Raw genomic sequence first — 16851 nt, forward strand, 5'->3', positions numbered from 1 at the left:
TATTTACCGTAAAATTGAAAGCTTCATAGACTGCCAGTAAACAAGGATGATGATAAATAATTTTAGTGGGTATTCCTAGAAAATAACAGAATTATTTAAAAATTACATGTTATAATGGGATTGGTTTTATAAAATAAAAGGCGTGCTAATATATTATTTTAGCTTTTAAATGCTGGTTTAAAAGAACATATCTTTTTAATGGCGCCACTCATGGGCTGCTACAGTCTTCTCACCAAAGACGGCCCAGCCCTATAAAAAGGACTCGGATTTGACAAAAATGACTTTGGATCCAATCGACCTTTTCAGAAGCATACATTTATTTTTTATTTAATTTTTTAGCGAAGGATTTATTGCTCAGTGGTCGGTCGTGTACTTTGGCACCGCATCCAAACCACGAGTTAAACGAATAAAGATGTCTTCCGCCGCGCCATTCCCCTTTCTATCTCTCAAACACATAGCCATAGGCATCCGGCAAATATGAGAGGCGATTTTATTCAATCGGATAAAAAAACACATAATAGTTTGATTTTATTCAATCAGATTCAGATCAAAACACCGGTAAATGTTTGAATAAACAAAGGCAAACGAGTATCCAAAAATAATATATCTCTGCCGCTTTCTTTTGTTTTTCTTTATTCATTGGTGAGATTGCTCCTTCAAAATCAGCTTGGAACTTCTCTATATATGATATGACTAGATATTTCAAAACAAATTTATATCTGTAGAGCAGATGCAATGGAACCCGCAAGACTGAGAACTTCAAATGGTGGTTTGCTCATAACCTCTTTTACAGTCACTGGGCAGGAGTCACTAATCCAGAAGTAGGTCAAGCCAGACTCAGGTTTTCCTACGTAAATAAACAGAATAGAAAGGAAGCGAGGTTACTGAACAGCATTGCAGAAACGGAAAGAGAATTAGAAAGATGGTAAGTAAAAACAATGACAACAGTAGTGTGACTTAAGATGTAAATGTAACTGAGTCTATGCATGCAATACCTCCAGTATCTTGTTCAAATCGTTCCCACGACGCGTTAGGAAAAATCCCATGCGTCACATAAGCGCTTATTTTTGCTGCTCCATGGGCTGCTAGCACTTTCTAGAAAGACATCAAGGTAATAAAAGGTTAGCAATACTGTTTTGGGTTGTCAATCTTTGCATTAAATCAAGTCATTCATCACATCCGCAAACTATAAAACACAATCTTATCCTATATTCAAGCTTTCGTGATTTTGAAGTTCAGCCACTCTAAAAATCAACAATTTGGAGATGCGAATCTATGATCATTTTCTCTGACCATCCAACAGGAAACCAGTGCAACAAATTGTGTAATCATGAGCCTATCTGGTTCCCATAAAGCAGGTTTCTACCGCAGAACTACAAACAATGCACCGTAACTTTTACACCAATGAACTTCTAAAATGCAAAAGCAACTAAGATGGAAACCTTTAGTACCCCAAATTTAGGAGCTTATAAGCCTCATATTCTTTTATACTCAAATCATGTTAGTTCCCTGTGGCGAATTATAATCCAGATCTCAAAACTGTATGAGGACTAATACGGTAGAAATTGGAAATGTACAAAACAGAACAAAAAGTTATATACCTGACATTCAATTAGAGTGCCACCTGATTGAACCAGATCATCAACAATCACAATGTGGCGTCCTCGAGGGTCTCCCTCCTTAATGCGTACAATCCTTTGGTTACCATCCCGAACTTTATTACAAACAATCTGCGTATCAATAGTGTGAAAAATCTATGCAGGCACCCTAGTACAGAAATATAACAAAATGTTAAGCAGCACTAAGTTGAAAGGACTTGAGTATTGTTCTGGGTAAATATCATCTTTAGAAATACCTTAACACAAGCAAATCTATGTTGAGCAATAAAGGATAATCTCTTAAAGTAAACCAAGCAGATTTGTTAAAGTCATTGCAGCTAGAAGGCACAACATCGGAAGTAAATTTATTGTATATCATCCTCTTGGATAAGCTAGTAAACAAATAAGATGATACAGCTATCAGGAATACAATAATGACACCTCCTCAAATATGATCACCCTTTATATCCTTGACAAACAAATGACCACAAAATCATACCCATTCACTTTGTTACAGGTAACAGTCCTAACTCCATCCACCTTAGAAGGCTTGCAACCCAAAGCTCTTAACCAGAGGTCACCGAAAACCTATTGGATGGAAAAATTGTGCAGTAACTTATTAAATATCATCCTATCACTTCCTCTTTATATATATATATATATAATGCTCGCATCATGGTTGGATTTTTGTGATTATATTGGTCTCAGAAACAGGTGAAAATTTCATTGTTTCCAGAACCTCATTCCTGCAGTCTGCTATGAAACACAAATCACTCTCTTTCTAGTTCGCTAAATCTATATTCCAAGGAAGAATGAGAATTCAGGCTTATATATTATTTATTCTAACAGCTGTTTTTGTATGCTGGTGCATGATGAACACAATATAAGTCAACGTAAGGCATCCTTAATACCATTGGAAAGTGCTGCAGCTGCTTATGAAATCGTTTCCATGCACCATCATCAGGAAAAGCAATGGAAATCTGTAAAACTGAAGAAAATCAGAGCAGAGAACTTATTGCAAAAAACCAAATTTTCTTGAAGTAATTAATCTCATTAAATTAAACACTCAAGTCACTTAGAAGTCCAACTTCTACTTCAAGTAACAGGAAGATAACTACCTGAAAAAACTGACTATTTGGAGTCAAGAATAACATGTGAAATATAAAAGAAGAGTCCTTAGTCACTTATTATTTAGGAATGGACTCAAATATATAAATTGCTACAGTTGAAAAATTAGTCAGATACAAACTCCGTGCTTATTTGCAGAACTTCAGTAAAAAGAAAAACAAACACTGTAAACTAACTTGACCACTGATAAGTAAGTTTGTAATGTGGTCAACACATGGAGGACAAACTACAGATCTGACTCTGTCAAGTTCAAGGGAAAAGGAATATGATTTATCAACCATATTTCTTATTTACATTTACTATGAAAACTACTCTGCTTGTGTGGATGCTGTAAGAACTATTACCTCTGGAGTTTCAAAAACTAAAATCTCCCAACTGAAAAGGAAAAAGAATCTTACATTGTCAGAATCAGGGAGCTGTTGGAGCCTATTTAACAGCAAAGGTATTGCACTTTCAAAGCATGGTAAAATAGTATCACCAAAGTAGAACCTCTCCTAAGAAACCACCAAAAAAAAAAAAAAAAGCCAGGTGAGATAGTTAGAAAATGGTCACAAGCAAAGCAATCGAAGAAAAATATAATTGCTAATTAACTAGCGGAATAAATCATTTCAAAATAAAAAACCTGCAATGCATGTATATCAAATGTCACTAAGCTAGTTGGTCCCCCCCTAGAAGTTGGTATATTTGACAAGATCCTAGCAAGAGTGAAAGCTGTTGCAACATCTCCCTCATCCTCCATGCGTTCAGAAGTGCCGGTGGGAAAGAAAGGAAGCACAAGTGTGAACGAAGAGACGAACAGTTTCGGCAACGCATAGATCACAGATAGCTGCTCAAAAATTTTACCCGGAGAACTAAAGGAGGCCAGAAAAGCTACATGCTGTCCACGAATGCCATGAGCATTTGGTATAAATAAGTTGGGGAATCCATCTTTGAATTTCCTAGAGTTTCAAATTGCATAAAAATGTTAAAACGCAATAACTAGAACTTGAATCATTTGCTTTTCTCAAATTTAGACAAGCAAGAATGGCAACTTAAGTAATGTCTAATTCAAACCTGTCCGTAGCAATACACCGCACAGCACAACTGCACAAGCTTATGAATAGTGATTGAATCATTTCACATATAATACTTGGTGAAAAATCATCACTAAATTGACAACGCCTTTTAGATGCGGGACCACAGGGGCCCAAAAGCTCTAATTTTGAGCTGATTTACAGAGCGAGAAATCAAATATATTTTTTCTTCTTTTTCCCCCATTTTTGTTGGCCATTTTAGTCGGATAAAAAATAACTTTTGGCTAAAATTAAAAGCACCTGAAAAATTTGCCATTCCTCGTACATCTAACAAAACTAAAGGAGGAAAACATTAAGAAAAAGAAAATGGAGGGCGAAATGATAAAATTACCTCCAGTTGATGCTACGGAGCTCAATGGCATCAGACTGAGCAGCCACTCGCTCAGCAAGCGAATGGGTCTCGGGGCAGTAAAAAAGGCAGACCTTTTTCATAGTCCTGGAAGCCGATTCCGAGGCAGACGTGGCGGCGGTGGAAATAGAATTTTGGATCAAATGAATAGGCTCCGAACCGGACTTGAAATCAATGCTCCATTTCTGAGGTTGATTCTCGAAGCTCTTGATTTGTCCACACTGAATAGTTTGGCTTCTGTTGGCGCATAAGAGCTTTGAATTGCAGTTGCTGGTGAATTTGAGAAAAAGTGGAGATGGAGGTTTTTGGGAAATGAACGCTGCAGGGGTCTTCATTCCTCGCCGTTTTTGCGTAGCTTTCGTGTTGCGCTTGGAGACAGAGTCGGACTGTCATCTCCACATTACGATTTTGTCCCCTTGTTCCGTTTTTCAATTCCCACGTTTGTTCGTTGATATGCTATTTGCTGCGTGCTGCCTGCCTGCTATGACTATGAGCCATGAGGCACTGCTGCCCTCAACGACGCCGTTTATGTTCGGCAAAGCTTTTTATTTATTTGAGTAAAATATTTTAGCGCTTTTTTTTTTTTACAAGACAGCGTTTGTTTCGTTCTGAATTACAGTTTTATTTAAAATTATAAAATTATTTTAATAAATAAGTCTTTAAAATTTTTATTATAAAATGAATGAAATAAGAATATATAATATATAATTGACATTTTAGATAACTAAATTTTTTAAAAAAACTCTCACATATCTACTCCCACTACTAGAGATAAAATAATATATTTAATTTCTAAAAGTTCAATCTAAAAGGATTGAGCATTCAGTTGGATAAAAGTTGAATTAAATGTAGTCAATTCAGTTCAATTCGATTTTAAGGTAAAAACTAAGTAGTTCATAAATTCAAGAGCTGTTTGATTCTCATAATCGATTGGTTCATTGTTTGAATTTATATGTATGTGTGTGTGTATAATTTGTAAACAATAACATTTATCTATTATAAAATTATTTTACATTAATCTTGTGTATAAATCATGAATGCAGTGATTATAATGAATTGAATTAAACGAAAAAAAAGTTCAAATATAAGTGAAAAGTTCAAAATTTTAGCCTATATAAAAGAAAAATTATCAAAATTCTTAAACTAAATAATATTAAATCGAATATAACCGAACTAAATTATCTTGGTTCTGTTCAAATTTGTAGTTTAGGTCATATTTTGTTCATATATTAATGAACCAATCGATTCAGATCGGTTTAAGACAAAAACTGAAGTGAACCAATTATTGCCCTCCCCTATTTAAAACAAAAACCAAATAACAACAATTTTCTTTTTTTAAAAAAAAAAACTTATGGAACAAGCACTTGTGTGGGTATTAAATAATCTATATTAACCTACACTTTCAGTTTATCATTATGTTCAATGGATACGCTTGCCATTATATGATTCGTGGCAACTATCATTTAAACAATTTATACGACACTCATCTATTAAATGATTAATGTAAAATTATTTATTATTTTATCTACTATCTAATTAATAAATAGAACATCAGTTAGGACTCGAATTGAGACTAGAATATTAAAATCTCTATCACTACTCTTCATAATGTTCCCTTGTTTTCGCACACATCAATTTTGGGTTTTGGCCCAAGTTTTTATATATATGTCTATATATCTAATCCATGCTACCCTTAGCCCAAGCAGGGTCTTCTTCAACGATTAGCTTACTAGTCCAATGGGCACTTATTGGAATTTGGGAGACTTATGTAAATTGATATAAGTTTGAGCGCTGATATTTAAATCCCATATCTTATTTCAATAAACTTCATTAATCACTTTTATTATAATTCTAATTTTATCTTATGTGCAAAATTATTAAAAAAAATATAAGTAGTTTTTATTTTCTAGACTTTTTCATTTTGTAAACTGATATCTTTTGTAAATTTCATGTGAGAAAACAACTAAACCATCTTAAAAGACAAAAAAATAATAATAATCACAATTTGGAAACAATTAGATAATCTCTTCATTGGCAACAAACAACATCGATTCATATCCAAAAAAAAAAAAAAGTGAGCAAGTTTACAAAACTCCATGTCTCCATCTGCCGCTTGGATTGTTGAAATTGTTCTTTGGATGGCTTTTCCATGGTTTTAATAAGAGAAAATGAGAGGAAAAAAAAATTATAGAGATTGAGTAGTTAGCAACGTACAAAATGTTTAAATTACTGACAAATGAGCAAGTGATTTTTTCTGTCTTAGATTGCTAAAACAACTAACATGAAAATAGGAATTTTTTTTTTCTCTTATCTTGGCATTTTTTGGCAACTGACTAGAGAAATAAGAGGTTGAGCAATTAAAGAAGACATTGTGTCCAGCCTGAACTAAAGCTCCGTTTGATATAATTTTTTAAATAGAACTTATTTAAGTAAAGTTTTTATCTAAAAAATTTTAGTTGTTTGAGCTTTTTATTGAAAATTGTAAAATTACTTTAATAGACAAGTTATTTAAAGTTATATTATGAAGAAATAAAATAAATTATGAAACAAATAAAAGATATCTTAGACATTTTAATTTTTTGAAAAAGTTTTTGATCCACTACTCGCAAAATAATACAATTTGAGTTTTACTAGTAGAGACAAAATAATTTATTTAATATTCAAAAACTTTACTCAAAAAACAACCAAACAACGAAAAAAAATTAAAAAGTACTTATGCGATTAAAAAAACACTTATGACCATTTTAATAAATCATATCGAACAGACACTAAATTGAGTATTTGATGAACAAAGAGAACTAGGGGAATTCATTTTTTGTAGTTACAAATGAAGGGTTACAGAAAGTGTAGAATGAAAGATAAGGATAAATTGGGAATTATATAGAGTACACATGCTTACACACACACACACACACACACTAGAGTTGACTAAGAGATGGGAACTAGTGGGCATAGTAGTTCAAATATTACAACTATTTAACATTCTTATTTAAATACCGCAGCGTTAACGTTGGAGCCCTTATCCCAATTGATTCCCTCATGATATAACCAACTATTTATTATCTTGTGTGCTTATCCTAATCATAACTCCATATAAGTCAAGGTATAAGCCGCCTAGCTTTCTAATTTAATTTAATTTTTTTTTCCGTTGTTTTACCATAGATTACACACGAACCCAAATCAAATCAGAAATTGGACCTCAACATTATAAAAATAAATGAGATGAACGTGTAAATTATTGCTCGAGCCACAACCACAACAGGGAGAATTGTACAAACAAATTAATATCAACCACTACACATTTTGAGAGCGACTACTGTATAAGATTAATGTTTGGTATCCAAGCAAAAAACTTGACCCCAAAAGGCCTCAATATCTGCCAATGATTCACAGTTGAAGCTACACCACACTTCTCGCATGGACTTTATCCTTTTGTATCAAAATCCTAATATCAGTAAGCGCAATGATCCATCTCTTTTTTTTTTTATTTTCAGTGGTTCTGGTAATGCCATTGCATATTTGTTCTGTTGTCTCATATGAAGTCCTTTTATTTTTATTCTATATTTTATCTGACAAAAAGGCCTTTAAATAGAGAGCTGACACACACAACACAAGGCTTAGCAGGTGCGTGCATTTTTCTGTGCACGTCAGTGTAATTGTAAACATTCAATTGGCTCGAGCCGAAGTTAGCCCACAAGCACTCTCTCAGTTAAGATCCCAGGTAACTAGCTGCTTTTAACTGTGGATGATCGTTCTAATAACAAAATTTCCGCTTTTGATTTATGTTAACCAACTGGGTCTCGTTTGACAATCTTTCTACTATCAAATGGGTATTTATTTATTTATTTGTATGTTTCTTGCTGCTGATGATTTTGTAGGAAGAATGATCATTGGTCAATTTTCCCACATTGATCTTTGCCCTTTTGTTTCTTCAAAATAGTCAAAATTTGTTGTTTGGATTTATTTTGTTGACGGCAAAAGAACGTTCGTTTTAGCTGTGATGCTCAGAGGAAGCTTCTAAGAACCTGTATAATCCTCCAGTTATATGTTTTGTCTTCATCAAACGACTTGCATGTGGTTGGTTCTTTTCAGTTGGCATGTGATTTTACAGTCAGGAATAATGGTAATTGTCCAGTGATTTGGTTTGCTGTGACCTCAGGAATTCACTATATTGGTTAATAGCAATTAGCAAGTGATAAATTACACCAATCACTTGACAATTATTGTTTATGGAGTTTGCAACTTTCCATATAAACCCAATGATCAGTTTAATTATATTGGATTTTGGGTGGTTTCCAAATACGTTCCTTTAACAAATAATTGAAAGAAATTGTCACATCTTTATATTTTGTTTATAACAACATTTTTTTTTTGTTCGTAGAATGTTATTGTCATAAAGCATTTTGTCTTGGATTGCTATAATTCCATTGTTTTGCTTTTCCTATAATTTTCTGGTTCAGATCTGCACTCATAATTTGCTATTTTTGCCGTCTTTTTGTATTTTGTGATACTTGTAAGAAGGCGTTTAGTACATCATGGCACCAAAGGCATTGGACTATGAGTCTATGAATGAAAACGTGAAGAAGGTTCAATATGCTGTTAGAGGAGAGTTGTATCTTCGAGCTTCTGAGCTTCAGAAGGAAGGGAAGAAGGTATAGACTAGCTTTGTTCAGGTTCTTTTACCATTATGGTTCTATGCAGCTGGTGCCTAAGTTTCAGGAGTTTGTTGGCTCTGCTTTACAGAGGCTTTTCTGAACTTGCTTTTGACTTTTCAATACTGAATAAGGTCTTGTGGTGCATCTATCACAGCCCAATAAAATAGTTTGTAATGGATTTATAGGAGCATTGGACAGTTTCTCGATTATTGTTTTCTTTGTTCTTGGAAATAGCTGAGGATTTCACTTTTCATAATTTTTTGCCATATATGGATTGGTTTTTCTCTAGTTGTCCAATTCATTCAGATTCTAATAGACAGACCTTCCTGTTTGTTGATGGGATACCTTTGGGTTGAAATTTAAATTTATTACTAGAGCATTTATCAAGGAGTTTGTGGAACGATATGACACTCATTACAGATAGAGTATCTGGATAATGTTTTGTCCTGTCAAATACTGATAACTTGATTGTACTGTAGGATGAAAGTGTGGTAGTATTACATGTTTTAAGTATGTCTATTGAATTCTTTGTGTGCCTTCGATATGAATAGAGTATTTATCAGCAGTATTATGATTCTAATTAATAGGTATTATCACAGTGAGAATTTTTTCACAGATGTAAAAGTCCGATACTATCTCAGTACTGATATGTATCATTATATTACTAGTCGTGTTCATAATCCATACAAAGTGATGATTAAGGTTAAAGTCCTACTTTTGATCGTTAAAAGTAATTTGATTGTTTCTATATCTTAAGTTATTCCCCCGCAAATATGCTCCAATTAATGTCACCATCCATTTCAATTTCATGTCCACAGATTATTTTTACAAATGTTGGCAACCCTCATGCTCTAGGACAGAGGCCATTGACCTTCCCTCGGCAGGTAGGATTGCAATAATTTTATTTTCAGGGTTAACATTCTGTTAAATTGAACATTTTGAATTGCTCTTGCTGCCACTATTTAACCAAGGTTAAGTTCAATTGCAGGTGGTTGCTCTTTGCCAGGCTCCATTTTTGCTAGATGATCCTAATGTAGGAATTGTCTTCCCTGCTGATGCAATTGCAAGAGCTAAACATTATCTTTCCCTGACTTCAGGGGGTCTAGGTATCTTCTTGGAACCACCTTTCATTTTATCCTCTTTTTAGAAAAGGGTTTAACCAACCATTATGGATTGCAGGGAAATCGAATTCCATTTATAGATTTAGGGAAATCTAATTCCATTTATATATTTATGCTTTCCTCTCTTCCTCAATTTGTTAGCAAGTTCCTTTTTTCCTTTTTAAAATTTTGATTTTTGAAGAGTTAGGAGAAACTAATGTAAGTAATGCTATGTGCCAAATATTGCAGGGCAGGGTGCCATTTTAGCTTAGAAGCTGCATTTGCCATTACCCATACTCTCTCTCTTTTTTCCCACTTGTTTTCTACAATGCTTATATATCTATTCGCATTTCATATGTCTAGGTGCTTACAGTGACTCCAGAGGTATTCCAGGTGTAAGGAAGGAAGTAGCAGAGTTCATTGAAAGGCGCGATGGTTATCCAAGGTGATAATGCTCGATATCACTCTTCATTTTTATGTTTTTTGGTTGACTATAGCATCGTTGGTGACCAAGTTGTGAACTGAAGGGCTAGATGATTCTTTGTGGCAGTGACCCAGAACTCATATTTCTCACTGATGGTGCCAGCAAAGGAGTTATGCAGACTTTAAATTGTGTCATCCGTGGTGAAGGGGATGGGGTAATATATGTTTCTACAATAACTGAAAGCATGTGGTCCTCTTCAATTGATTATGCGTTTCTTCTTTTCTGCTTGTGTGCCTGAATTTGTTAGATTAGTATTATTGGTTAAGTGAGGATACATATCCTTAATTTCATTTCCAGATATGTTAATTAAAAGTTTTTAATTACCAGGTTTTGGTTCCAGTTCCACAGTACCCACTGTACTCAGCTACCATATCTCTTTTAGGTGGTTCTCTTGTTCCATACTACTTGGAAGAGACAGCAAATTGGGGTCTTGATCTTAATGACCTTCAGCAGTCAGTTGCACAGGCTCGTTCTAAAGGAATTACGGTAAGCATGCCTTTCCTCTTGTTTGTTTCAAAGAATATGGGAAATTTGTTCTGCTGGTACCAGAGAACTGGATAAATGAATGGAATTAGTGGAACTGTACGTAATTTGATGAGCCAGTTATGGTTTGGTGGATTTCTTTCTAATTTATGGTTTGGATACTAGAAAAGCAAAGTTTTCTGTGCAAGTTCTTGGAATTTTTTTTTTTCTCTAGCATTCATTCATTGATCACGGGATATTTTTTGTTGTGTTCCTTCTCTTTACTGGATTTTTTAGAATATTCTACTTTCTTTTTGTGTACATTTTGTACTAAACCACTGACTTTGCTTTCCTGTAATGTTTAACTCCACCAATCTGAATTTCTCATGTTGGACAATATATCAGGTTAGAGCAATGGTGATTATTAATCCTGGCAACCCAACCGGTCAGTGTCTTAGTGAAGCTAATCTAAGAGAAATATTGCGATTTTGTTATCAAGAGAACTTAGTGTTACTTGGAGACGAGGTTTATCAGCAGAACATTTACCAGGATGAGCGCCCCTTTGTTAGTTCTAAAAAGGTACATTTTTTATTCTGTTACTCTGACTGTCTGTGTATTTACCTGGAGTTTCAGCTTGTATTGATTGATGTTACATTTTCCTTGTAACAATGGAAGGTTTTGATGGATATGGGGCCGCCCTTCAGCAAGGAGGTTCAGCTTGTTTCTTTCCACACTGTCTCGAAAGGATATTGGGGTGAATGTGGACAACGTGGTGGATATTTTGAGATGACTAATATTCCCCCTAAGGTCTCTACAATGTGCTTTATCTAATATTTTTTCATGGTCATATTGATCTGGCACGGCTATGATTCTTCAACTCTAAACAGTAATTAAGCCTATTATTGTTCATTTTGATCCTAGCTTCCGCCATTCTTTGTTGCAGACGGTTGATGAGATTTATAAGATTGCGTCTATAGCACTGAGCCCAAACGTCCCTGCACAGATATTTGTGAGTTGCAGCTAGACTTTTTATATTTAATATTATGAGTGAAGCTGGATGCTCTCTGCTCAGTAATTTATTAACAGTGAGAAAAATGTTATCCTCTTTCTGATTACAGATGGGACTGATGGTTAACCCGCTCAAGCCTGGAGATATTTCATATGAACAGTTTGTTAGGGAAAGGTACATCCACTTAAATTTAGTTCTGTACAAGTCGATACTGTTGTCTCTTGCTTTCTGCAGAAGTGAACTCCAGAAACGTTTTTTCATCATTTCAGTGATCAATATTTGTTGCCATCAATTGGAGCTCTAAATTCCAATATACTTATTCCCATCCTTTTGCAAAAGATTTTTCATACATAAGAAACTATTGAATGAGTAATTTTAATGATTGATAAACCAGATTCTTCTATAAATGCTAATCAGTGCAAAGAACCAAAAAGTTAAAAGCACAGGAGATTTTGGGATTGTGGAATTGTGATGTCCACCGTGGCATCAAAGTGGTGATCTTTTTGAGCAGTGAATGACAGTTCTCAATGACTTGTAAAACATGCAGTAAAGGGATCCTTGAATCACTGAGGAGAAGAGCAAGAATGATGACTGATGGATTCAACAGTTGCAGAAATGTGGTTTGCAATTTCACGGAAGGTAACTTTTGCATTTGTGGTACTCCTCAAAGGTTTAGTAGCTAGTTATGGTATGAGAGTCGAGGCAATTTTTTTCAGGTGCCATGTATTCATTCCCTCAAATACGCCTACCTCCAAAAGCAATAGAGGCTGCTAAGAGGGCAGGAAAAGTTCCTGATGTTTTCTACTGTCTCCGGCTTTTGGAAGCCACTGGCATTTCTACTGTCCCTGGTTCTGGATTTGGACAGAAAGAAGGGTAATTACTCATTAAACATTTTCTTCTCAAATATCCCTTATGAGAAGTATTCTTTACTATAGAATCTGAAAGATTCTTTTCAAGGATATTTACCTGTTGGTTCTCTTTTACCAAGCCACTGCAACATCTTTGCAATTTTGGTGAGCCACATAACTCAATGCAACTCTCTCTTAAGGATTAAATTTTCTATACAGGGTCTTCCATTTAAGGACAACAATTTTACCGGCTGAGGAGGACATGCCAGCAATCATGGAGAGTTTCAAGAAGTTCAATGATGAGTTCATGGAGCAATATGAAGACTACAGGGGCTATTCAAGAATGTAAGGGACGTCCAAATTCCCAAAATTTGTATTATATTATTCAAAGGCTATAGAAAGCCATCGATATATGCTCCCTACTTTCGTCCTAACCCCTTTTTAGTAGGAAAAACTTCAGTCGCTTGAAGATTGCCCATATTATCTCTGTTTGATTCCTGTTTCATCCCTTATAAATATTCTCTATGAATTATGAACATGTTGGTACTCAAAACATATCAGCGGTGACTAAAACTCTAGTTTCATGCTAGAAGTAAAATCTAAGGCTACATTATGATCTAGTTTTGACGATAGAATGTAGCCTTAGTATGGGCAGTGTCTTTCACTGCACATGGTTTGTCCCAAGCCAAAAGACTTACCGTCACAATTGGCCTTCGTTAAACCTTGAGTAACATTTTGGGAATGCTAGAATAAAATAGCTCCATTTCTGCTTTAAAATAGAGGGCTTATCCCTGAGTGCTTTTGTAGGTAAGGCATATCACCATCCTTGATGCAACTTTTAAGGGATTACAAATGGTGTCAAATTTATAAAATTTGGCATTTTTCATGCAGCGTCTAAAATTAGATCAATGTAAAGGGTTGGGCTATTTAAATCCATTAGACTACTTATTAAGTTTTTTACTAAATAAACTTATTACTGAAATTTAAATTTTTTTTTTTAATTTTTACTCTATAACCTATCTAAATACCTAATATAGCCTTACTAAAGAAATTATTATTAAATCAAATTTTAAGTAAACCGACCATTTTGGAATCTACTTCTTCATCTTTTTTCTTCTTTCTGTATTTTTTATTTCCCATTTACAGTCATGAATGGCTTAAAGAGAGAGTAATGGGATTAGCCACAATCATTTTTGTATTTGCAACTATAATGGTATTGAAAGTATTGTAAATCTATTGCAACACGAAGACTTGATAAGAATAAAGGAGTAGATACCAGTCAAGCAGACCTCAAATTAACCATACAAGGAATTGCATAAATTGGACAGATTTATTTCATTGCTCGCATCACAGTAGAAGTGCAAAAAAGGAATTCACGTTAAATTCATCACGCCAATCATACAAAATTAGTTTTTTTTTTTGTCCAAAAGAACAACAAAAACAAGCACTCTTAATAAATTTAATAGATCCTAAATCATCAAATAAAATTCTTTTTTTTTTTTAACTTGATTTTAATCGTTTATTGTTTTAGGAATTCTTATGATTCGAGAGCCGTGTCTAAAAATCTGTAACTATCAATTCATTTTTTCCTAGATTTTTTTTTGTCCCATCCTTAAAAATGATCGTGTTAAATTGTTAATAGATATTTTGATAATAAGAATTTTATAAAAATATCGGGTGTAGAAAGTATTTTGATAGAGTCAATAGTCACGCCGCAATTTAATTCAAAACATAATCAAAAGTTCATGTTATAGTTTTTTTTTTTTTTTTCCCCTCATAATTAGTTTGAAATAGACATGGTTCTTTGAGCTTAGACATCTTAATTGCACCATCGCATAACATGACCAACTAGTTGACCTTTAAGGTACCGTGCCTCATGACCTCAATTCCGTCCAACGACACCCAAAAAAAAAAAAAATAAATTCCAACCATCTCTGGTGCCGGATTTTGGGGTACCTTGGTTACAGCCTCAGGTAACTATCTGAACAAAGTTCATAGATTTATTTAAGGGCGGGGCCAAATTTTAATATATAAAATTATAAATATTAAAATTGCCAAGTACTATGCTTTAAGGGAAAGGATAGAAATATTCGCACAAATTCCTAGCAAAATAGACTGAACACAAGCAGCTTGAATAGTGCTAGAGAAACACGAGAAAATTTTGCTCTCTCTTTCTACTCACTCATTCTCTCTCTATCTTTTTTTTTTATTGTTTCTCTAATCTTTTTCTCGTGTTTTTTTATACCAAACATTTTTCTTACGGTAAAGTTGCTTTTGGATGTGAAACTACTTTTCATTTTTTTCCCCGTAATTTTCATGGCCATTTATGCTACTATATCTACACCTTTTTTTTCCTTCTTTATTTACTAATAAGATATATAAGGATGTACTTCATAAATTTCAGATTCACGAATTATTCGACGTAATTTTAAAATGAGGAAAAATATTGTTAAAAAATATTTAAATTTATATAAAAACTCGAGTATGTAAATGCCACCCTGACTCAGAATATCAAGAATTTCTCGAAATTAATTATTGTCAAATATCTAAAATTCCTAACCCTATTGCTATATTACGTATGTAGGTACTGAGTCAGCCTACACGTGCAAAACGCCACGTCACTATCAGGAAATATTACATGCAAAGGGTAGAAAAATCAGAAAATCGAAGCACCAATGATGTCAAAAAAATGGAAAATAATGAGCATATTTTAACAACGACTGTTGATGATCCCCATGGCCCCGCCTAAAAGATTTGGCGCCAAAATCCAAGTCAATCCCCTACTGCTGCCCGCGGTCAGCCATTTTCACGGGCACCCACGCCCCTCTTGTTATATTATAAATTAGTATCAATTATTTAAAATAAAAATTATGCCGTCTCAGCTTATGTCACGAGTTTCCTCGGGTTCTCTTTTTCTCTCTCCTTGTGATTGGTACAGGCAGAACATTTGAAGCATTGAAACATTGAACATTGAACATTACTCTTTCTTTGTATTTAAACCCTATTGCATTACCTCTAGCTTTCTCTCACGAGTCATGTCCCCTCGTATGCTATAGCTTCTTAAAAGCACTTTCACTGAAGCAGAAACCCAAATCCAAAAAAAAAACCCCTTTTTTATTGTTTTTTTCTTTTCATTCTTTCACTTGTATCTTTTTCTCTATCACCAACCCTAACACTTTCCTTCTGGTTTCTCTTGATTCTCTTCCAATCCCTTCACAAAAAGAAAGAAGCAAGGGGGGAGAAAAAATAAAAAAAAAGAGCCTATCTTTATTCTGTGCTCTTTATTCTTTATTCTCTGTTATAGCACTTGATAAGTTGCCGCTGGTTGGTTGCTTTGCTCCAAGATATGGGGTTATCAGGGAAGCCTCAAGTTGACGGAGGGCTAGAATCCGAAGGAAAAAGATGGGTGATTGCAGGAATTCCGTTACGTGCTCCTTTAAAGCCTATATACACGAACCCTGTTCCCACAGCCGTTGATAAGGAAGTAGACAGCGGTACTGACGAAGAGCTTTCGACGACTCCTACGAGTGAAGATGCTAGAATTCCGGCGAAGCTGACGTGTCCAGCGGCTCCAAGGAAGCGAAAGTCTTCTTTGAAGTGTAATTATAGTGGCGTTAGAGAGTTCTTTTCTCCTCCAGATTTGGAATCTGTCTTTATACGCCATGTTGAAAGGGCTAACTGATCATCTACTTATTAGAATCGCTTTTCAAGTATTTGCCCTTTATGGTTAATTAATTAATCTGCCGTAGTGGCTGCTCCTTTCTTTTTTTTTTCTCTTTTTCTTCTCATCGAACTACTACTACTACTTGTCCTTTGTTTTAATTAGGTACTTTTGCAGTGGAAATTGTAGGATCGGAGTATGTACAGGGTTAATTTATATTTAGGTGAATAAAATTGACTCTTTTAGCTGACTTTAATTGTTATGAGTTCTTTAGTTATTTTCTTTCACTGGCTATGATCACTTAACGTAGTAGAATAGAGCTTTTGTCCTTCATGCTTCGGTGTACTGTCTTGCCGATGTGTGACAGAAATATTACAAGAAGAGTACTTACACTTGGTGGCTAATTAATGGCGACGCTTTGTATTTGCTACTAGTTAAGTATGTACGCCAACAATTTTTAAGCTAGATATGGTAATTGAAGATC

The 16851-nt window shown here is 34.4% G+C and overlaps 3 protein-coding genes across 5 annotated transcripts; 2 read left to right on the forward strand and 1 right to left on the reverse strand.

Annotated features, from left to right (window-relative positions):
* Positions 1 to 503: 503 nt before the first annotated feature.
* LOC102612584 (ribose-phosphate pyrophosphokinase 4) lies at positions 504 to 4624 on the reverse strand. The gene is made up of 7 exons (XM_006483878.4): positions 4131 to 4624; positions 3349 to 3664; positions 3125 to 3220; positions 2510 to 2578; positions 1602 to 1730; positions 996 to 1095; positions 504 to 847 (listed from the first exon to the last, which is right to left on the reverse strand). Exons 1-7 carry the CDS (start codon positions 4481 to 4483, stop codon positions 714 to 716), a joined length of 1197 nt encoding a protein of 398 aa, XP_006483941.1. The 5' UTR covers positions 4484 to 4624; the 3' UTR covers positions 504 to 713.
* Positions 4625 to 7404: 2780 nt separating this feature from the next.
* On the forward strand, positions 7405 to 13244 carry LOC102611899 (glutamate--glyoxylate aminotransferase 2). 3 transcript variants are annotated; one of them, XM_006483876.4, is made up of 15 exons: positions 7405 to 7602; positions 7741 to 7869; positions 8667 to 8800; positions 9622 to 9687; positions 9792 to 9909; positions 10267 to 10348; positions 10454 to 10541; positions 10715 to 10873; positions 11255 to 11428; positions 11525 to 11656; positions 11793 to 11858; positions 11968 to 12032; positions 12406 to 12497; positions 12575 to 12731; positions 12926 to 13244. In XM_006483876.4, the coding sequence occupies exons 3-15, from the start codon at positions 8684 to 8686 to the stop codon at positions 13053 to 13055; spliced, it is 1446 nt and encodes a 481-aa protein (XP_006483939.1). In that variant the 5' UTR covers positions 7405 to 7602; positions 7741 to 7869; positions 8667 to 8683; the 3' UTR covers positions 13056 to 13244. The 3 variants fall into 3 exon arrangements, with proteins under 3 accessions (XP_006483939.1, XP_006483938.1, XP_006483940.1); XM_006483875.4 differs by having other exon boundaries at positions 7407 to 7602; positions 8670 to 8800; XM_006483877.3 differs by lacking the exons at positions 7405 to 7602; positions 7741 to 7869 and adding an exon at positions 7877 to 7978 and having other exon boundaries at positions 8670 to 8800.
* Positions 13245 to 15660: 2416 nt separating this feature from the next.
* Positions 15661 to 16617, forward strand: LOC102611595 (hypothetical protein). The gene has a single exon (XM_006483874.4). The coding sequence runs from the start codon at positions 16053 to 16055 to the stop codon at positions 16386 to 16388; it is 336 nt and encodes a 111-aa protein (XP_006483937.1). The 5' UTR covers positions 15661 to 16052; the 3' UTR covers positions 16389 to 16617.
* Positions 16618 to 16851: the final 234 nt, after the last annotated feature.

This window comes from Citrus sinensis, chromosome 4 (genome assembly GCF_022201045.2).
Source record: "Citrus sinensis cultivar Valencia sweet orange chromosome 4, DVS_A1.0, whole genome shotgun sequence".
Taxonomy (NCBI): domain Eukaryota; kingdom Viridiplantae; phylum Streptophyta; class Magnoliopsida; order Sapindales; family Rutaceae; genus Citrus; species Citrus sinensis.